The sequence below is a fragment of the Chlorocebus sabaeus genome, chromosome 16 (assembly GCF_047675955.1).
Source record: "Chlorocebus sabaeus isolate Y175 chromosome 16, mChlSab1.0.hap1, whole genome shotgun sequence".
NCBI lineage: Eukaryota > Metazoa > Chordata > Mammalia > Primates > Cercopithecidae > Chlorocebus > Chlorocebus sabaeus.
The window spans coordinates 76,762,659-76,785,127 of NC_132919.1; the positions used below are offsets into that span (position 1 = coordinate 76,762,659).

General features: G+C 57.0%; 1 protein-coding gene across 23 annotated transcripts in view; it reads right to left on the bottom strand.

Moving 5' to 3' along the window:
- RBFOX3 (RNA binding fox-1 homolog 3) overlaps positions 1-22,469 on the bottom strand; it is a 523,695-nt gene that overhangs the window by 83,551 nt on the left and 417,675 nt on the right. For 2 of the 23 annotated variants that reach the window (XM_073005449.1, XM_073005458.1), the window contains exon 1: positions 9,480-10,242. The exons of 13 other annotated variants lie outside the window; for them this stretch is intronic. In XM_073005449.1, coding sequence (XP_072861550.1) covers positions 9,480-9,584 — 105 coding nt within the window. In that variant the 5' untranslated portion in view covers positions 9,585-10,242. Of the gene's footprint in view, positions 1-9,479; positions 10,440-22,469 lie in introns of those variants that run through there. 8 more of the 23 variants (XM_073005448.1, XM_073005454.1, XM_073005455.1 and 5 more) reach the window with 7 other exon arrangements.

Sequence of the window (22,469 nt, forward strand, 5' to 3'; positions counted from 1 at the left end):
ATCTTCCTGGTCAACATTTCGAAACACACAGTGGCTTGGCAGTGACAGCACAGCACTGGATGCGCCAGCAGGTCTGGGTGGCTCTGACCCCATCCCGTCTGCTCACTGGGTGATACGGCAGGGGGCCTGGGAGGAAAATAGTGAGCTGGAGCCACGCCTGGATCTCAGACTTTCCTGACTTTACCCCAGGCCTTCTCCTACCGTGCCTCGCCATGCAGCTGGAGATGGCTTCATTTTTTCGTACCATCCACCTATCGGAATGAACTCTCCATGGGTCTTCCTGAGACCCTCTGCCCGTGCTGAGTACAGAGCTTTGCACACGCCACGTGCTGAAGTGGAGCCCTGCTAGGGGTGGGGGGTGGGGGTGTCAGCGATATCTTAGTTACCCTTGACCCCAGGGTCACTGGATCTTCCTTTTGGTTCCCCTGAATTTGTTGGTCTAGCTCCTTCTGAAGTCCCATCTGCTCAGCTACACCAGGAGACGCAGAGGCAAACAGCGAGCGTCTCAGCCCCAAATGGGGAGAACAAGTCCTCTCCCCTGGCCTGGTGGTGGGGACCAAGGAAACCTCCAGGGTGAAAACACCTGGTAGAAGGTTTCCTGGGGCAGGGACGAAGTGCTCGCTATCACGTAGCTGTCCTCTGCCTTGCCCTATGGTCAGTTCCCCCCCCACACACACATTGCACACTCACATGCACTCACACTCATGCCACACGCACACACATGCACACAATGCAGCCACACATGCATACACACACACACAATGTGGTCACACACGCACAGAGACACACGCACAGAGACACACGTCCACAATGCACTCTCACACACTCACACACACATGCACTCACACTGACACACACAATGCACACTCCCATGCACTCACATATGCCACGCACACAAAGCAATCACACACGCACAGACACACGTCCACAGTGCAGTCGCTCACATGCACTGACACACACACAATGCACACTCGCTTGCACTTACACGCACACACACAGACACATGCACACAATGCAGTCATTCATACGCACACACACACTGACGCACACACAACACACTTGCCCCCCTTAGCACAGGATCCGGTACAGTGAGGAGCAGGTGACATTTGTCTAAGGGAGACTGAGGCCTAGGAGCAGGTGACCTGGGCACAGGAGAGCTAAGCTAAGAAGGGTCACAGCCACGAATCCCAGCGAAATGCACTTTCATCCACAGTGGCCTCTGCCTGGAAAGGTTCCTCCTTCCCCGGCTTGCAGGCCTCAGCTCAGGGCCTCCTCTGCCCCTCTCCGTCACCGCCCAGGCACTCCCCAGCTCCTCCTGCCTCTTCCTTCCTCTCCCTCCATACCTGGCAAGTCTATCTGCCTCTTCAGCGACACTCGACCTCCCTTCCCCACCCACATAACTCTGCCAGGGCAGCGGTGACTCATGGGGGTCTGATACGCAGGTGGGCACACCTGGCGATGGCCAAAGGACACATGGCTGAACAGTGCTTGGGCAGCGTGAGGTCCCTGACCCTGAGCACCTGTCATTTCCCAACTGGCATCCCTCCTGTTTCACATAAGGAAACTGAGGCTCCAGGGACTGGGGGCTCACACTAGGTGACCGGGTGGTCACTGGAAGGGCCCAGGACAGCAGACTACCCCACCCATCCCCTTCCTCTGGAGTCCCTGTCATAACGGCTTCAGATGGACACGGACCTACGACCACTCCCAAGGCTGGCATGGAGTCACTCTCCCAGGATCTCCCGGTGTGGGCGGTGGCCGAGGGTGGGGTGACTGGGGTCCTCTCCCGCGGGCATGCTGCCCACTGGAGTGTGATGAAGCAGCCTCCTTCCTGCCTCCAGGCAGTCCAGGGCCTGGCAGACACACCGCCTAGACCACCCCTCTGTTGTCCCGCTGCCCTGGCTCCCCAGTGCTCCCTGGACGAGCTCCCCAGGGTCAGATGCTTGAAGCTGACTCACCACAACTCAGACGCTGGGCACGCCCGAGCTGCCGGCTCTTGGGGTGGCGCCTCTGAGGGTGATTAAGAGGCTGTTCGGAAGGCCTGGATTGGTGATGGGCGGCAGGTCCGAGCTGCTGGGTGCAGTGCCCTCTGTACCCCCAAAAGCTCTCTGGAGAGAAGATGGAAAACCCTGCCTGAGGCCTAGACACAGATGCCCTGGCTGGAAGGGCAAGACAGCTGGTGGACTCCCTACTCTCTCTGACCACCTAGGGGCTCGGACACACCCTCACAGCCAGTGCTGGGGAGATGTGCCTGTCGCCCTGGGGACCAATTTCTGTGGTGTCTCTGTGAACCCCACGAAGGGCAGGACAGGGTCCTTTACTCCCGACTCTAAACTCAGGGCCTACTGCGGGGCTTGGCCCAAACGGCAGCTCCAGGAAGAATTTGCGGAAGGGCGTCCTCTGGAGACGGTGACGCCCCACCTCTTTGCCTTCTCCTCTTCTGTCGATTCCCTGAGCTGTGCAGGGACCCCAGGGTGAGGCCATAGTCCTTGGATACAAAGACCCTGCCTGCCCCACAGAGGTCTGGGTCCAGCAGAGACAAGACTTGCTCCATTGCCCTTCTGTGGCTGTCGGGCCCATCTCTGCTGAGCTGGTAAGGGACCCACTGCCCACAGCTGGAGCTGGACCTGCTGGCACCAGAGCCCCCAGCACCCTCCAAGCAGCGTCCACAGCATGAGCCCAGCAGCTCAGCAGAGCAGTCCCAGGCTTCCTGCCCAGGCTCAAGCCCCCCGGCCCCAACTGGGTCTCCTTCCAGAGCTGAACTCGCTGCCCCGGAGGGACTGGGAAACCAAAGGCCGTGTTCCAGCTGTGCTGGTGACACAAGAAGTCACAGTCAGTCCTGCTGGTCTTAAGTAATGTGATTCGCAAGATTCGCACAGCCCCTGACAAGCCAAGTCACTGCTTGGTGGATGAGTTGCCTGGAGGGGGTTGCCCGGGGGCCTAGTTAGAGCCTGGAGGATGAAGAGGGGCTGGAATCTTCCAGGAGGAAGTAGGGGTGGCTCTCCCTGAAGGAGAGAAGCAGAGAAAAAAAAATGACTGTGGCAGAGAGGAGAGAAATTACGCAGGGAAGGAAGAAAAAGGTGAAGAGAGAGATTAAAAGCATGGAAAATTCTAGGGGCCACAGCTGATCATGAAGGTGGAAGAAAAGCGTTAAGGCCAGTTAGGAAGCTCCGAGACAGGTGCTCCAGAGAAGGAAGCCAAGAGAAGAGACAGACGGTGACCTGCAAGCTCCTTCACGGAGGTCCCAGCTGCTGTCCCAGACCGAGTCGAAATCCACTGGCCTCCTCTGGTCCTCGCTGACCCCCCAATACCCCCTGGGTCCCACACCGCCAGGAGCTCCAGACCTCCCTCTGGATGCCTGCCCATGGGACTGTCTGTCCTGGTCCAAGTGCCACATGGGCCTAGCCTGGGCTGAGCTGGGTGCCAGGGATTGCAAGCACCTCCCCAGAGCTGGCCCAAGGCCACCGCTGGCCTCCTCCTCTCACCCCCGTCCTCTCCCCACCCTTGGAACCTGATATTCTGCTTTAAGCCACCTTTGGGTTGTGTCCCCAGGACCAGAGGACAGGAGACAGAAGGGCACGGGGGCTGGGATATCTTGGCCTCCACCTCCTCCAAGGACGGCAGCCTTTTGTGCTTCCCAAGTTGTGTGGCTCAGCGTCTGCCCCGCAGGTCTAGCAGGCAGCAGACGCCCGCTGTGCCAGGCTGGAGAGGAGAGGCCGGAGGCACATTCATTGCACGGCTGCAGCATTCTCCCCTGCCCTCTGCTAACCTCCCAGCATGCCAAATGGCCATCAGCTTACCCCCTTCCGCGAGCCAAACCTGCTCCTCTGGCCTGTACCAGCTGGACAGCCAGGGGGCACACTGGCACACCCATACTGCCCACCAAGCCCGGGTCCTCAGGTGGGACAGGTCGGGATGGGCATTCTCTCCATGTCCATCCCAGAGCCTGGGTGCAGGTGGACCTGGTACTTAGAGACCCTCCATGGGCAGAGGTGGGGGAGATGTTACTAGTGATTGCTGGGAACTGGTACATGATTCAAACCTTAGTCTGCTCAGTCGTCCAGATGAGGTTTTGCAGCCTCTTTAATGGAACTGAAAAATCCTACCACCCTGTCAAGCGCAGGGTTAGCTGCTCCCCATTGCCTGGAGCATCCCTGGCCCCGGCCCTCTCCAGCCCCCGAGACACACACATCTGTCCATGTTGGGAGGAGCCCCAGTCTCTGAGCAGAGACGACCCCCAGGGAAGTTGGAGGTCCGAGGCTGCTGGCTCCACACAGCCCACATGCCCTGCCTGGTCTCAACAGTGAGCGACCCACCGCTCCTCCACTGAGCAGCCTCCATCGGTGCCCGGGGCCAGAGTTTTCTCCTCAGCCATCACTGCCCAGCTCCTACAGGCTCCTTCCCCCAGCCACGTCCACCAGCCATGCTTATCCTGTGTCCAGCCAGCCAGAGCTCCCTGCTCAGAGAAACCCACTCAACCCACTGAACAAGACACCATGTGGAGGTTTCCGAGACTGGACCTTTCTGCTTTTCTGAACCCAAACGAATCTCCTAAACATCGCTGGGTGTCAGGGTTCGGGGAGCTCAGGCTAAAGACCTGCAGGAGAGCCAAGAAAGAGCTTAAGCCTCGAGAAGCCTCCAGATAACACATGTTTTCTTTTGCACATGGCCAAGAAAAGTGGTTGGAAAAGGACCAGAATTTCCCGAATCTTCGTTGTTCAGGAGAAAGCAACATAGACTCAAGCCCCAGTTCTGGAATCTGGCTGCCTGGGCTGGAATCCAGTTTCTGCTTCTCAGCAGCTTCCTGAGGTAGTATGTTACCTAACCTCCCTGTGCCTCAGTTTCTCCAACAGATAACGTGCATGTCCACACCCTCAGCAGATTCCAGAACAAACGTCAGCTGCCAAGGAATGAACCTGGGGAAGAACCCATGAATGTAATCGAGCTACTTCAGTAACCAAACGACATTAGGATGAAGAGGTCTCACCTGTACGGATACGCGGCTCAAAGTGAGGACCGAGGGCCATCCTCTTCCCCAATCCTTCCCAGAGAGTGAGGGCACAGGGCTGCTGCGTGGGTTCATTCAGAATAAACACCACCTGACCTCAGCTACTTGTCTGGTTAAATTCTCCAGTGACCAGGACAATTTTTCGGATGTGGCTGCAGCCAGCAGACTAGACCTGGGCAGCAAAGGACGCTGCCGCGGGTGCACGAGCTGCTGTTCAGTGCCCTCCTCCCACCACAGGCCGGCGGTGGGATACTCTCTAGCCACCCATGCCAACCCGCGAGCCAGCCTGTCTCAGATGGGGCTCCTGGAATCCCACCAAGTCAACAGGGGAGGCACCAACAGCCCAGGGAACAGAGACTAAACACAAGGTGCAAGGGCGGTGCTACGTCTGCCACAGCAATTAATCCTGATTAAAAATGCCTGTGATTAGCAGCCTTGCTACCTTAGAGGGAAGAGAGAATGATTATTAATAAGAACAGTGCCTCCTAATGAATCTCAAAACAGACCCTAGAATCCCCCGGCCCCTCGGCGGAGCCTTTGGGTTCCACAACCGGAGGGAACGTGCTCTGCTATCAACAACTCCAAGAAGCAATTGCTAGGCACCGTGAAGCTGCACGCAAACGCCGCATCCTCCACGGAAGCTTCCGGTGCCTGGTGATGTTTACCTCGGCAAGGGAGACGATCTGTGATTTCACCTTGATTGAGCACACATGGAGAGCAAAAGCAACAGAATTCACGACGCGCACCCCCAGGAAGGCCCCGGGTCTTCTCAGGGCCGGTCCCTCTTCCCCCACCAGCCCCCTCCCCTCCCCTTACAATACTTTAAGGCACTCACAGCCCTCTCCCCCATAGCCGTTTACTGGCATGCAATCGGATAGAATGATAAGATTCTCTTTTATAGGACACTGCAGTTTAATAATACAGTAATTACCGTGACAAAATCCCATTTTTCGAGCTTGGGGTTTTTTCCTCCTATCCTCTAAAACTTGCTCCACCGGATCCCAGGCCAGGGCCTCCCAGGGAGTCCTGCTAATGGTCTAGATTATCAGATGAGCTCCTTCTTGCCCTGAAAGGTGACCAGTATCAGCTCCAACCCTCCTCACTGGCCACAATGCACCAGCAACAAAAGCTTCAGGACTCCTAGGAGGGGTCAGGTGTGGGGGGACTATGGCACAGGGCTGCCCTGCAGGGAGCTAGGCTGGCCTCTAAGTGGGCCTCCTGGAGGTGGGCTGAGTGGGCAGGAAAGCTTCAAAGGGCATGAAGTGAGCGCGGCCCAGGGTCACCCCTCATGAGCTCTTAACAAACGCCAGAGCCCAAAGCACAGCTGGAGTTCTCCTGGTGTCAGATGATCCGAGATCATCCTGGGATGGTCAGAACTCAGAAATATCACCATCGCTGCCGGGAGAGGGGCTGAGAAGACAGAGGGACCAACAAGAAGTGCCTCTAATTCATCACAGAACTGTTGTGTCTCGGGACGGATGCACCCCATCCCCAGCCTACCTGGGGTCCAACCCAAGGCAGCAGGAAAAGGCTAACGCTTCAGTAGAACGGAATTCCGCTGGGTGAGGTTTTAGTTGGTAATTTCCAGTTTGAAAGACTATAGGCTTAGAAAGCGTGCCTGTTTAAATGCTGCATCTTAATGCGCCTCAAACTACGTCTCCTGTCTTGCTTGATTTCACGTCTTTTGCTCCCGCTCTTGTTATCAAATGTGCTGTTGAGATTGAGTATACAGCCTACATATGGCGCCAACACTCACTCACGCAGAGGACCTGCAGCCCCCACCTGGGAGGCTGGAGCGCCGCCAGCTCTCATTTCCAGAGGCCTGGCCGGGTATAGCCCCAGGCCCCTCCTCCTGCGGCCTCTACCTCCAGGCTCTGGCTCATTCCAAAGGTAGTTTGGGATAAGCGGGGTCCCAAACTAAATGTCGTTATTTGTTTCGTAACGGTTCTGGACCGCCCCAGCTGTGTGTGCTCCTGTAAAAACATACACCCACAAATAGCCAGGAAATGGCTGCATTCTAGACCTTTCCAAAGTCCACTGAGACACATGGCCAAGCACCCCAGCAGAACAGCTGCGGGCGAGGGAAGGAAAGTGAAGGTTCCAAGCCTGGTGCAACGGCAGGCTCTGGCTTTCCCAGGGACAATTCAGGATGGCTATGGTTCCTTGGATGTCTTTTTGCCTTCCCACTGCCTCTACAGAAAGCTCCAAACGCCACAGGTCAGGGATGCATTCACCTAGCCCTGGAGAAATTGGGGTGTCTTCCCTGCGGGTCATGTTGGTGGACTCACCCCAACTATGAGCACTGGTCTAACTCCATCAAGACAGCACCAAATGTGTGGCTGCCATTTTTCGGAGGCTTGCCTCTACTTCATCCTAACTCAGCCCTCACATTCAGCCTGCGAGGATTATGTCATCCAAGGAAGACACTGAGGTTCAGAGTGGTGGAGTAACTAAGACAACAGAATCAATAAAGCATGGATTGGTCTCCAGGCCAGAACCCTTACTCTAAATCCTACACTACCTGCAGAACCCAAAGCTGCACGTCCTGCTGCCTGGGACATTCCTGCCATGCCTGGGTGAGTGTAGGGCAGATCTGCTCTAATAACCTCACCTGGGCACCCCAGAGATTCCCAAGTCAGCCCTATGCTCACGGAAAACCGGGAGCGGCTGGGAACCTGACCTTGGGAAGCCTATCCTGACTCCCTGTGATTCACGGTCAACTGGGAATTTGGGGCGATGGCCATGGCCTGGGATTGGATGACTTCCTGCCTGTCAGTCTGGGGGCTCCCCAGTGGCTCCTGGGCTGTGTCCAGGAGTCCCCAGATGTCACAGGTGGTCCTGGGAAGGTGGCACCAAAGGTCAAGGGCCCTGGGCTGCAGGCCACTGCCAGTCACCCTCTGCTCCTGCACCAGCCTCTGCTCCTGACCATCACACAGTCCCCCTGTTCCTCTGTAGCTGCTATGTTTGGCAGTCCCTGATGTATGGGCTCTTGTAACGGGCTGACCCAAGTGCCCAGGAACTAGCTGCCCTGGGCCAGCTCGGAAGGTCCCATCTTTGCCTTCTCTGTCCATTGCTCCTCCTTAAATCACCTACTCCTTCTTCTATAGCTCCTTGGAGGGCCCAAAGTTCACAAACGGATAAGAATCCAACACCCAAAGGTCCAGACCCCTGGGGTCTCTCATTGTCTCCAAGACACAAACACAGACACACACACACACACTCTCACTCTTCTCCATCCCTCCTTCAACGTGTGCATGGAGGTGGGGGTGGGGAGCTATCTTCATGGAGACTCCTGGCCTAGCCTGGCCAGGTTCCTTGGGGTGGGCACCCTGTACCCTCCCTCTCCAGTCTGGAAGACCCCAACACAGTGTGCAGAACGGGTCCTATGGGAACCCCTCTCACTGGGCCAGGCAGGCCCCAGGATGCAGCCTGAAGCACTCACAATCCCACCAGGCTCCTCCAGCAGCCGCCCCCACCCCTGCAGGCCCAAGCAGAGGGTGAGGGTGGGAACCGAAAACAAGGCAGACGCCACAGCGCCAGGAGGGAAGGGCAGGCCTAGAGGTGTGGGCAGCCACGGTGGGTGAGGCCAGGGTACTGAAGCCCAGGCCAGGCTGGCGCCGGGAACTACGGCCCACAGAGGCCGAGGGGCCTGGGGGAGACGAGGGAGTACCCCTCTGTCCCCAGTGCAGGCCTGGGACTGCACTAATTCCGCATTGGGTGGCAGCGCAGGACCCCCGTCCCCTCCCCCCACGCCCCAACCGGTCGGCGGGCCGGCGGCTGCTGATGCTCTGTGCGCACCTCCCCACGGGGCATCCTGGGGATCTGGGGGCTCAGAGTCGCCGACTTTCCTGCCCCCACCCATCCCCAACTCGCCAGCTGGAGCTTCCTGCGCAGTCCCCAAGATTGCAAAAGTCTAGCCCCAGCCCCCTCCGCGGTCAGAGCTCCTGGGGCCTCCCTAGCCAAGCGGGTGGCCCGCCTCCCCCGCCTCCCCGGAGGCCCGGCGCGCGGTCTGCGCTGCAGCAGAGCCCGGCGCCCCCGCCGCCGCCTCCGCGCGCCCCCCGGCTTTCCCGACGCTTCCGGGGAGGATGCCCGGCTCCCCTCCTCGAGTCACCCGCGGCCGGGCGCGAAGTTCCCCAAAGTGACCCGGACGCCGAGAACCCCCGCCCCCTCCCCTCGGGCTTCCCCGGAGACTCCGCCCGCCGCCCCCTCCCGCGCCTTCGGAAAAGTTGCGAGCGACGCCCCAAACTCCGGCCCCCCCACCCCGCGCCGCGCGCGCCCTGGGCGCCCCCGCGCTCGGCCGCCGCGCAGGGGCGCAGTTACCCCTACCCCAGCCCCGGCGCCATGACGCGGGGAGCGCAGCGGGGGCCACCAGCGGCGGCGGCGCGGAGGCAGCCAAGTGCGGGGCGTGGGCGGCAGCGCGGGGCGCACGTGCGCCGGGCTGGGGGCCCGGGCCGGGCGGGGGGCCGCTTACCTGTTGGAGGTAGAGGAAGGCGGGCGGGCAGGGCACGGAGTGCGGGAGCATGCTGCCGGAGTTGGACAGCAGGAGGCAGCCCGAGTTCGCCATGGAGCACAGCATGGGGCGGCAGGGGGGCGCCCGGCGGCCGGAGGCGGCTCTGCGCTCGCTGCGTCCCTCGGAGTGTGCGCGCGCCCTGCCTCCCGGGCGCCCTCCCGGTCTCTCTCCTCCTCCTCCTCCTCCTCCGGGCCTCCCCTCCCCCTCGTGGCGCTCTTTAAGAGGGAGGCATCGAAAGGAGAGCGGCGCGCCTCTGCCCGGTGTTCCCCCTGCCCGGGCGGGGAGGCTGGAGAGAGCGCGCGCGAGAATACGGCCAGAGAGTCTGTGCGCGAGAGATCGGGCGAGCGGGCGAGAGCAGGAGTCAGTCACTTTGGAGCCTCCGGAGCCCTGTCTGCAAAGAGTGGTGCGTGTGCGTGTGTGAGTGCGCGCGTGTGCGCGCGTGTGTAGCGGTGGGAGGGGGAGTCCCTGGCGTACTCCAACATCAAACGGAGCCCCGCGCGGAGGGAAGAGAATCCAGAGCGACTGCACAACAGCTGATCCCACACTTAACCCCTCGCCCGCCGGTATCGGGACAGCCCTCCCTCGCGCCCTCCCACGCTCGGGCCCTTGCGCGCCCCTCCTCCTCCCCGCTGCCAGCAGTTGCTCCCGGCCTGGGGGTCTGGAATCTCCCTTTGCTCCCGCTCCGTTCTCCGGCCGCTGCGGAGAGGAGGAGCCGCTCCGCCGTCTCTGCGGCCGGCCGACCGGAAGGCGCCTGGTCCTGTTTGGCGTTCAGAGAAGCGCCTTTCTTTAGGGAGGCCGGCTCAGTGGCGGGGATGTCGGTGATGTAATGAGGGCATCTACGCAGAGGCTTCCGCGCTGGGGAAGGCTTCTCTGGCTGTCCAGGGCTTGGAAATCCAACCAGAGCCTCCAGGAGCTTCTCCTGTCCTCTTGCTGGCTCCCAGACCCCATCATACATCCCAACCTCCTGCCACAGGCACCTGGTCTTGTGGATACTTAGATAGGAGTGGGGGACACGGGCACCGGCCACAATGCATCCTCCCCTCCCTGTACCCAGACACACTGGACTTGACGTGTTTCACTCCCACAGGACAGGCGTGCATAGGTCCCCACCTCTTTGCCCCATTCAGCATGTGGCAGAAGTCTTGGCAGTCCCCCTTGTTCCACCACTGTGACTGCACACACCTGCAGCTTCAGCGGCCACACACACACCCCCTGGCCTGCCCCGAGTCCACACTCACCAGAGGCCCCCTGGATCAGGTTCAGTTTACCAGGATAAGCCACAGGTGAGTTTGGCTGCAAAAGGGATGGGCTGCCAGTGGCCACTGTCAGAGGCAGAGCCAGCGGGGTCATGCCTAACCTCATGCCTTCCAGGAAAGGGGCAGATCCCAGGCACACAGTACCCATTCTGAACGCACCTGTCCTACCTCGGGGCACCTGTGATTCCCCTCCTCTCACTGCAGACAGTGAGCCCTGAGCTGGAGGGAGGCAGGCCTGGGACCACCTGGCAGTGTGCAGATGGCTGGCCCGGCAGTTGTGTCAGACCCTCACTTGCTGTGTGATCTCCGGAAGTTCGATTGTCCCTGGGGGCCTTGGTTTCCACATCCGGCCCCAGAGATGGGTCGGATGTTGTCTGAGATCCCTGCTGCACCCACTGCAGGACATGTGGCCTGAGGGCCATTGAGGAAGAGGGAGCAAGAAGGGGAGGGAGAGAAGGGTGGCCTTTCCACGCCCAGTTTGGGAGGCTCCATTTGAACAAGGCAGGTAGGTAAGGGCACCTGAGACCATTCTCTCAGGTGCCCCATGTTCATCTTCCTCATAGAGGAACTGGGATGTGGAGTCTGGGAGGGAGGCAGATGGGAAGAGACAAGGCTCAGGGGAGAGACGAGGCAGGCGAGCTGGCCATCTCGCCATGTGGTCTGACCTTCTGAAATCCTGCTCTGTGGTCCATCGGGGGTGGTGCTGGCACAGGACAAGTATAGGGGGCTTTTCTGGCTCCACAGGGTCTTGGCTATGGACTTGATGAGGCCCTCCCTGCTGTCAGTAACTTGGTTTCCCAGCCTAGGACAGTGGTGGGGGTCCCGGTGCAAAGGCCGGGCATGCCTGGGCCAGGAGGATGAAGTGGGCTGTAGCATTTGCCCGCTGAGCCCTGCAGAAGGGCTCTTCATGAGTATGGTGCCCTGGAGTGGCCCTGGCTGCCTCCCTCCTGAGCCAGGTGGTTCTGGCTTGTTCCAGAAGCCATCCCTCTTTTGTCTTCTCTGGGCACCTCTCCGTCATCACTGCCCTGCTGCCCCTTCCCTGGAGGATGCTCAGGAATTCGGGACAGCCACGTAGCATTCAGCCTAACGCCAGGCTCCAGATCCACCCTGCCCATGAATCGTTTGCTCATTCATTTGCCATTATGACTATTATGACCAAGTATCTCCTGTGGAATTCAAGCCTCATCCCCTCCAGAAAGGGATTGGGAGTGCTTCCTACGCCATGCCTGACATAAAGCCACTTTTTGAGCCCTACCGTTTTTCCTTATTGATAACCCACTATATGCAGACACCCTACTCGGTGCTGGGGCTGCAGAAATCAAGTTATCTGCTCTGGAGTGAGCACACTGTCTAGTGGGGGAAACCAAGCTGGTAAATGAAGACTGCAGCCTAATGTACTGAGAGCTTTGACAGCCCAGGACAGGGAGAGCTCAGATCTGGGGTGTGGCCAGGGAAGGTTTCCTGGACCCCTGAGCTGTCATTGGCCCAAAGAAAGCCAGGGTGGCCCTCACTATCTGCATCTGCATCACCAGCTGCAGCCCTGCACCTGCTCACCTGTGTGCCTCTCTGCCCAGCCACCTGCCTTCCAGCCTCACCTCCAGATTGCACTGGGCCCAGGAGCATGTCTGGACACCTGCTTCCATCAGGCAGCTCATCACACCCAGCTCCAGAGGGAAGGGACTGAGAATAGCAGAATGGAATGAAAATAATACCTCCAGAAAAAGGATCTGAACAACGTGTGTGTTTGGCTTATTTCTTGGGACAGGGGCTGTGTGCCCGCTGCCTCTTAGGCTGTGCTTCAACACGAGCCAGTTACTGAATAGCACACACCTCAGGGCTCTGCTGTGATTGTTTCAGAGTGTCCCGCGGGCCTGACTCTGCGGACCCCACCAGCAGGAACCACGCCCTCATCACCTCCTACCTCCAGTACCTGGCACCAGGGTGGTACGAAGTTTTTCAGATTCCCCACGCCCCACGCAGCCCTCCCGAGTCCCTGGTGCCTTGTGGACTAGGGTGGGTGGCCCTGAGCAGGGGGTGGGGGAAGCCTGTGCTCCTGGTGGCTCTGCTGCCCCCGCTCCCGGGGCGGAGGGAGGCTGCGCACTAGGAAGAGCTGTCACTCCGGTGCTAATATTCACTACTTAAAAAAGAGGCAAGGAAAAAATATCCCATGCGCCCTGAATCTGAGAAGGGCCTTGTTAGGCAGGCAGGAACTGAGCTGTAATTATTTCTGCGCTCCTGGGCACCACTATAAATATCAGGCAAGGGAGGCACCTCAAAAGGTTCCGACGGTTCGAAGGCTTTGGAGATCTCCTGGCTCCTTCCTGCCCCCATCCTGTGTCACCTTCCCTGGTAGGGGCCCTGGAGGGTGCAGGCACTGCCTCTCCTCCAGTAGGGCAGGGCGTGTCTTCCCCAGCTTCCCTGAGCATGCCTGCCTGGGAAATCCTGGCCCACGTAACCTTGCCAGATGCCCTGAGTCTCTTCAGTGTGTACCTCTGTGAAATGGGCACACAGGATTATCCCTGGGAGAGCGTTTGCTAGAAGGCATGCTGGGGAATACTAGCCTCCAAGGTGGCCTGTGTTTTTAACAAAAGGTGGGCCAGATGAGCCCTGTGGTCAGATGACCTGGGGGACTCTTTCTTATGACCCCTACCCACGTCCTTTGGAAATTCCCAAGGCGGCACATGGCAAATCGCAGCAGAAAGGAAGCAACTCCATACTCTCTTTAGGGAAGGAAGCGGGGCGAATTCCTCATCCTCCTGCCCGTCTTTCCCCCTCCAGGCACCCAGGCCGACCGTCCTCAGGCTTCCCCCGCGCCCGCCGTGAGGACAGTGTGCAGCTTGGCAGCGGCGTCCCAGGACAAGGAGTGAGCTCACAGTCTCTGGTTGCAGCTGGGCTCAACTGCGCCAAGTCGAGCCTTAATCGACAAATACATTGTGCTTTCTGCAGAGCCAGACCTTCCTGCCCCAGCCCTGGGGTATTTGGCCTGGGCTTGGGCATGAGCACTGGGGTATGAAAGAGGCAGATGGAAGAACTGGAACTCCACAGTGGGGTGGGGTGGGCATGGCTCAGGGAGGGGAGGATGTGTGCAGGCCTGTGTGTGTGATGGGTGTGGGGAGAGCCAAGAAGCCACTCTGACCAGCCAGAGTCCTGTATCACCATAGAACACTTTCCAGGGGAATTAATGTCCCAATTCGCCAGCCAGGGCAACAGAGTTGGAGTCAGGGAAAAGCCCCCACTGAGGCTGTCATGGGATGCCCCCAGCAGACACCATGGGGCAAGGTCAGGCTGGGGATGGAAAACTTGTCAGCCTTTTTTTAAAAAAAAGTAGAAATTCTCAGATTCCCAGAGGAGGTGGCTTCCTTATATCAGGAGTCAGGGGCTGCTTCCACTTTGTTCTGGCCTGTTTAATCCCCCCAGAAGGGCAGAAAAGCCAGCAGAGGATCCCCGCAAGCAGGGGTGAAGCAAGCCCAGGGATGAGCTGTTGGTGCAGCCCTGGCAGGCGAGGCCTCACTGGAGGTGGCCAGCAGAGGGCCCACTCACACCGCCTTCACTGGCTGGCCTGCGAGAAGGGGCTGCTGGGGTGCTCTCCACCCCCAGCTCCCTCTGCCTCCCTCTGCCAGGGGTCCTCAGCAGTGCAGAGGGAAAGCTACGCCCAGCCCAGGCTGCCGGGGCCAGCACCCACCTTCTGGCTCAGCGGGGGTCCCCCACCCACTGGCACTGTCCCCCTGGCCCCAGCAGAGACTGCAGCAAAAGTAAAAATCGGCGTGAAAAGGAAGTTTATTTATCTGTTTAATTAAGAGGCGTTTGCAAGCCACATACGGGTCCATCCGTCTCACTTACAACCATGTCCCAGCAAAATTAAACATAATAAATACAGGGAGACTGAAAGCAAAGGGCACACTTGAGATATATGGGCAGAGGCAGGAGTTGTACAGGGTTGCAGTTATAAGCACATCTTTCTCTTGCAAGTTCCTCTCCCCTCGGGGGCCGGGGAGCCAGAGGAATGCGTTCAGAGAAGGGACTATGGGTGCCGCTCACTCTGCTCCTTTCACTCAGCACTGTTGCCAAGCTTTATTTATTTTAAATGAGCCCCCAGGACTTCTCCCTTCTCTTCTGTGGAAGGGGAGTGAGGTCTACACCGAGCAAAAGGAACATCTGAAAGCAGCCAGCACTCTGATGTTCCACCCCAGGGCTCGGTGGGTAAGAGGCCTCGGAAGCTGCGGCCCTGGAAAGCTCGTTGCAAGCTCCTGCTGCATCTGGGCCATGAGCTCCTGGCAAGGAGACAGCCTGGGCTGAGCAGAGCCTGGGAGAAACAGATCTTTGGTCTTCAGTGCCAGCTGTGGCCAAGCCACTGTTTGGCAATCTGGGCCCAGAATCCCACAGAAGTCGAAGGAGGAAGAGGGGGGCACTTTGATTTCTGTCTCTCATCTAAAGGCTCAAGAGCTTGGCCATTTACTTAAACTTCCCAGGAACAGAAGCACACAAAGGGCGAGAATGGCAATTTATTATTATTGATTGCTAACTGTAACAATACCTTGTATCTGCTCAGTGCTTTCCTAGCCTTTTCAGAGAGCCTTCATGTATCTCACCTCATCATCACAAGTTAGGTAGGGAAGGTGTAACGATGCCCATTTGATATATGATGACCCTTTTAGGATCACAGAGGTGGTCCAAGGTCACACAACTAGTTAAAGGCAGCATCTGGGCTAGAAGGCAAGACTTGGAACTTGGATTTACAGGAGGCCTTGTCTTCCCTTCGACTACCATGCTGGGCTCATGCCCTTCTGCGAACATGCTCATCGTTAGCCCTTGGCTGTCTCTCCTAACAGGATCAACTCCAAACCAGATCTGTTAATGTAATAGTCATTTGCAATAGCTTGGGCATTTACTAATCACACCGCTGCTCCGTCTGTGCGGCAATTATCTCGAATTTCCTCTTTCTCATTAGGCAGGAGGTCGCGAGGGCTCAGTGGGTTGCTGAGCCCTGTGGTGACGCCAAGGAGAGGAGCTGCTGCTGGACCAAGGAAGCCCTTTCCCAGCATTCCTAGCTGATCTTCTGTGCGGCACCCAATTTCTCAGGCCCTCACCCCGCGCTCAGCTGACCCACCAGCCCCAAGCCCTCCTGTCCTGCCCAAGCCTGGGCATGCGTGCTTGGTACCCTTGTACCCAGACCATGGATGGCCACAGAAAAGAGAGACCTGAATGGCTTGGGAAGTTGTATATTTGTTTGGAGATGATGACTCCAGCTCGGACTGGGTGTCCAGTGAAGTGCCCTTTAATGGTTGGGCCCCCACTGCAGACGTGACTGATAACAGCCTTTGCTCCTGCCAGGGCAGGGATCACACCAGCCAAGGAAACCCCATATCACCCACTGCTCCACGCAGCCCACCCGGGAGGTACTCGCCACTAAAATCAATCTTGGTATCCCCACTTGCTGTCCTTCAGCATCAGGGTCAAATCCAGCCTCTTGCTTTGAGGTCACCTCCTTCCCCCAGTCAAAAAACAGAGTGAAGAAGAAGAAAGGAGCCCTCAGGGACAAGGGTGATGGGGCTGGAAGGGGAAGTGGCATCACATCTTCCAGTCCCCAGCCTTCTAGCTGGCAGTCACCGAAGCCTTCAGCGACACGTACTGTCTTTTTTTTTTTTTTCCCTTGAAGCTCTCCACTGGGGGAAACCCTGCCGTCTCTCTGGGGAGCCCGATTAGGTTTTTATCACCCGCACACAAACCTTTTCTGTCTTAATTTTATTCAAAGGGTAAAGGCTTTGAAAGAGTGAGAAGGGGGAGCTTAGGCCAGGAGCTGAAGTCATTATCACCCCCTGTAACTCCCAGGAGGGACTGGGGCCACTGACCAAAACTTGTAGAGCAAATCCGTGCATAGAGGGAGGGGGCTGAGTGAGCATAGCTCCTGCATACGGAGCCCTGCACTCTCAGGGCGTCCGAAAGGGAAGACTGTACACACAATGTGGGTACAATTTGGGTAGCTCCCATTGCTATGGCCGGCATGAATTTGCACCATGTTTGGTTAGAGCTGAACTGAGGAAACAGCATTCTGGGTTCCTCATTGGAGACCCGTGGGAAGAGGTCAAGGTTTGTTCTTTCATCAACAGCGGGTGGGTCTGAGCTGACTCCTGGCTGGAGGCAGCAAGGGCCCACCTCCAGCAATGAAGTGGCTGGGTGCTCCCCTTTGCCATCAATTTTTAGAAAATCTTACTTAACAGAGAAACCAATGTCCCTTCCTCCAGCACTGGGCAAGGAGAGGCCACACGGAGAGCAAGTGCAGCACTGTAAAGAGGGAATGGTGGCCCGGGGGTGCCCCGTACCCCAGGACTGGGAAGTTAGAATCTCCAAACTCTGAACAGACCTGAAAGACTCTGGAAAAAGCAGCTGCCTGTCGCCCCAGCCCAGCACTCAGTGAGTTAAAAGGCAACTGCAAGGCCTCGGGAAACAGAATGTGAGGGGCGGGTACTCTGCTCATCCCCTGCCCCTGCATGCTTCCTGAAGCCAAAGCGTCAGCTCATTAAAAGCTCATTAGGAGCCCGAGGCACACAAAGGCCTGGAGAGGCATGACTGTCCTGGCAAAGTGCGTGGCCCTAGGGAGGCCAATGCACTGTCAGGCGGCCAGTGCCAAGCTGCAGAGAGGGGCCGGGCCCTGGAGTGACGAGGTGGCCGGCGGTGGGAGGTGGGGGTGCAAGGTCCTTCTAATGAAGCCTCGTGGGAGCTGAGCTTGTCCCAGGACTCAGGGGAGTGGGGACAAGCATGTCTGCCAGGAAGCAAAGGAACAGATGCAGACAGTAACCTACAGACTCACCTCCCCACACCTCCACAATGACAGAGGCCAGATATGAGTTCCTTTCTCAGGCTTTGAGAGCAAGGAGAAGGCAGGGTTAGGCAGGACCCTGGGCAGGACCCTCCTGGCAGCCTAACACACACCAGGGAAGTTGTGTGAGTCGCTACCCGGTGAGCAGGGATGGGGCAGTGGATACTGATGTGTTTTAGTCCCTAACAATTGCCCAAGAGCAGGGGAAGTGCCTGTCTGGTGGGGGTGTGGGAGCTTGTCTTGAGTTAGGCGTGAAGCTGTTCTGGGGCTGCCACCCCTGCCACCCCCGCCGCCCACCGTCTCCTCCCTCTTGATCCTGGGAGGAAAATCCCTCCCCTTTCCTGATCCACTCTAGCACTGGGGTCCAGTGATGTTTTGGCACCAACACAACTCTCCGGTTCCAAGGCATGAGGTTTCTGAGAATTCACTGGCAAGGAGGTTTGGAGAAGTTGGCAGCCAGCTGAGGGCCCTGTGCTGCTCTCAGCAGCTCCCGGCCTTTCCTCCCACTGAGAGTTGCTGCATCAGGATTGCGGGGAGCCGTCTGTTCCTGCTCTTACTTCCCTAGGATGCTGTGACTTTTGATTCCTGCTTGATTAATATACAGCCAACAGAGACTGTATTTAAGGCAGCTTTAATTCTCTCAGGTCACCAAACTCAGGAGCAGCAAAGCTGCAAGGAGCCAGCCCCGCAATAGATCAAACACCAGGACCTTCAAATCGCTCTGTGGCCCAATTTCTCATTGCTGCTGCTGCCTGATAACCCGCCCAGCCTGGAGCCAATCGCTCCTTTTTCTAGAGCTGGACACGGGGCTGGATGTGGATGTCCATGACTGAAACCCTCTTGGCAGCACAGAGCGAGAGCTGGAAGGACTGGGCACAACAGTGAGACTGTCAGCACCAGGGACAGCTCCAGCCAGACCCTGGAACGGACCGTTGCTGCCTACACCTCTGCCTTCCTGGGCCCAAACAAGCATGGGTGTCAGTGAACTGTCTGTTTTGCAGGGGGTGGCCAGCGGCTAGCCCTGCTGATGGCCACCTTTTACCAAAACATCCTCGCCTGCTGAGTTAGCCTCCTGCTCCCTTGGGGGCCCTGCACACTCTCACTGGCTCTGTCTCCCTTTAGGAGATCCAGCTTTTTCCATTGCTGACCCCCAGAGGGAAGCAGGCTGCTGTCAGGACTATCTGGCCTCTGTGCCAGCCCCTGGTGCCCAGGGCTTCTGTGAGCCCAACAGTTTCCTTCCTGGCTCAACCTCATCCGCTTCCAACTTGCCTCATTAGCATCTCCTGAAAGGCAGGCTAATGCCTCTGCTGAGCACCTGGGTGTTCACTTGCGCGGTGGGGGCAGGGGCAGGCCTGTGGGCGTGGCTACCATTTCCTCCAAAGCACCTTTTATAGACCTGGTCCATGTTGCATTCGGGAGGCACCGGGGAGCAGCACAAAGCAGGGAGATTGCACTGGGAAGCCGGGCTTGTAAATTACCTCCCAATGGGGGCAGGGAATGTGCCTATTAACAGAGAACCTGGTGCACACAGCCATTCTCATTTAAGAGCAGGATCTTCCCAGATCAGATTCTGATCAATCCTTGCTGCCACCAACACACCATATATTAGCAAGAAATGTTTGCATCGAAGTTGGAGGAAGCCCCAGACTCACCTTCCCACGCCAACCTCCGACTGCTGTTTTATTAGGATTTTCTCCAAACCCAGCCCCACTGGATGTATTCCCCCTGCTCTGCCTCTATCCACTTAAAAATATTGTCTATGGATTTTCAAATTATTGCTACCCTTTCTAAGAGAAGGATGCAGTGGTTAAAAATTAACAGCAAATTTATGGGAATTCTATATGGCAATTACAGAATTATAATGAAGTGGCTGCCACTTGGCTGGGTGTGGGTAATTGGAAATCCACGCTGGGAAGACTAGAATCTTTACTGTATTGGAATTGTATTTTTGCGAGTAAATGCCGTGGAGAGGGTCAATGGAGCCTTGAGTTGGCCAAGTTCTTCTCTAGAGGAAAAAGTGGCCTGCTCACTGCCTATTGGGAGGCAATTTAGAAGGAGAATCACTTATGCTGGCCCACAGGAAGGTGGCTGGAAACCACTGGGGGACGTACGTGTTCCGGGCTAGGGGAGCAGGCCTGATGGTGGAGGAGGTGGGAGTGGGAAAGCATGAAGGGAGGAAGGCCAGGGCATCACCAGCAGAGGGAAGGCCCACTGTGGTACAGATGGAGCCAGACAGAAGGCAGCACCGAAACCCTGATGTTCTCCCTGCCCTGTGGGTTCATTTGCCTTGGGAAAATATTTGGGTAAGATGACTTTATCATGAAGACACCGACGTTGCTCCCTCTTTCACATGGCGCTGTCCTCACTCCCACAGGTAGACATGGACTTTGCCTCTGATCTCCTCCGCAACTCTTTAGGGTTTTAGTGGCTGAGAAGGTGGAGCAGGAGGCTGTGATAAGGGAGCCCAGATTCTGAGCAAGGGAGTTCTGCCAGGAATCTAGGTACAAACTGCCTCCTGGAAGCCAGGTGTGGTGGCTCACACCTGTAGTCCCAGCACTTTGGGAGGCTGAGGCGGGTGGATCACTTGAGGTCAGGATTTCGAGACCAGCCTGGCCAACATGGTAAAACCCCGTCTCTACTAAAAATACAAAAATTAGCTGGGCTTGGTGAGCCTGCCTGTAGTCCCAGCTACCAGGGAGGCTGAGGCAGGAGAATTGCTTGAACCTGGGAGGCGGAGTTTGCAGTGAGCTGAGATTGCGCCAGCCACTGTACTCTAGCCTGGATGACAGAGTGAGAGTCTGCCTCAAACAACCACCACCACCACCAAACAAAACAAACCTGCTTTCTGGTTCTTCAAGAGTTTGTGTAGACCTGGTGCTGTCGAGTGCAGAGGCCACGGGCCACATGTGGTCATTCTGAGCTAAAACACGGCCGGTTCTAATTGAGACACTCTGTGTGTGTGTGTGTGTGTGTGTGTGTGTGTGTGTGTGTGTGTGAAATGCACATGGGATTTTGATGGCTTGGGACCATAAAAAGAGTGAAAAAATAGTTTGTATCTAGATGACATGTCGAAATGACCATGTATCAGGTATACTAGGTTACACAAAGCATATAACTAAAATGAGTGCCCCCAGGTTTTTTTTGTTTTTTTTGTTTTTGTTTTTTTTTTTTACTTTCTCAATGTGGGTGCTGGAGAGTTAAGCATTTCCATGTGTGGCCTGCATTATGCTTCTATTGGGCAGCTCTGGTCTAGAGCATGGGCAGATGTCTTTCCTCTCAGCCCCATCGACATCAGCTCGCTATCATCCCCATTGCCTGCAGCAGTGCCTGGCCATGGGTAGCCTCTCAAGAAGAAATGTAGGCTGTGTGCCGTGGCTCATGCCTGTAATCCTAGCACTTTGGGAGGCGAGGCGGGAGGATCACCTGAGGTCAGGAGTTCGAGACCAGCCTGGTTAACATGGTGAAACCCTGTTTCTACTAAAAATACAAAAAATAAGCCGGGCGTGGTGGTGTCATGCCTATAGTCTCAGCGACTCAGGAGGCTGAGACATGAGAATCACTTGAACCCAGGAGGCAGAGGTTGCAGGGAGCTGACGTTGCGCCACAGCACTCCAGCTTGGGTGACAGAGTGAGACTCCATCTTTAAAAAAAAGAAGAAGAAATGCAAAATGCAAAGCCACCTGGGTCTTTTCTTAGAGTGAGGCTGCACGCAAGCCTGTGTGGGCAGGAGGCCTGGCCTGATCTCCCCATACGAAAACACAGACACCCAGCAACAGGGTCTGCTCCATTTCAGTCGATGTTTCTTGGTTTCTATTTGCTCTATCCTGATATCTGAGACTGGGGCCTCCTTGTTTTGTCCTGCCATTGCAGCTGTGCGGGCACAGAGTGTCTGCTGAGGCCAGTGGCGGGGTGGTGGGGGCGGCTCTCCTTCTGTGCTCCCTCCCCCACGACAGGACAGCACCAGGACAACAGCACTCTGTTTTGGGGTTTGGGGATGAGCTCACAGGCAAATACTTCTGCCTCCTCACCTGCAACCTGCGCTAGGAGAAAGTGTCCCAGCGACCAGCTCCCATGTGGCTGCACTCACTTGCATTTGGCTCCTGGGTGAGCTTACTGAGGTAGAGGGAGAGGCCCCGGAAATGCCATTCCAGTGAAACTGGGCATGGCGATAATTATCATCATCAGAACACCTTGGACAGATGGGCTTTCAAGAACCCAGAGCACTGTCAGCCTCATGCTCCACCCCAGCCCCCTCTGAAGGCAGAGGGAAGGAAGTGGGACGGTAAATATTATTCTTTCCATCTTGTCGGATGCAGAAGCTGAAACCCAGGGTACAGGAGTGTCCCAAGATGGGAAGTGGAGGCCAGAACTTGGGGTCGGAGTCATTGCCCCGTTCTACTGGAGAACAGAAGCAGAGCGGAGCTTGGATCATCTTGAGCTCCTAAGAAGACTGTAGTCCCATATCTCCTACCTTCTACCACACACCCAGCCACAGCCGTTTCCCACACCCTCCTCCAGCAGAAAGTGGGGCCCACTCCAGCCTGGGAGTCACAGACCTGGAGTCCAGCCCATCTCTGCCCCTGACCACCCGTGGGACTCTGAGTAAGCAACTAAACATCTCCAGCGTTCGTGGCTGCGTCTATAAGAATGGGACGGCAGTACCTCTCTCAGTATCGAATTCTCACAATACCTTGTGGGGATTCAAAAACATGTCAGATACAAACCAGCTGGCACTGGTAGATGTTCAATAAATCATGGCAATTAATTCAGCAAATACGTATTGAGTGTCCCCAAGTGCCAGATTTTGTTCTAGGTCCCTTCTCTCTGCAGTGCCCAGTTGAGACCACCAATGAAATTTCCTTTCTCTTCACCCAGACG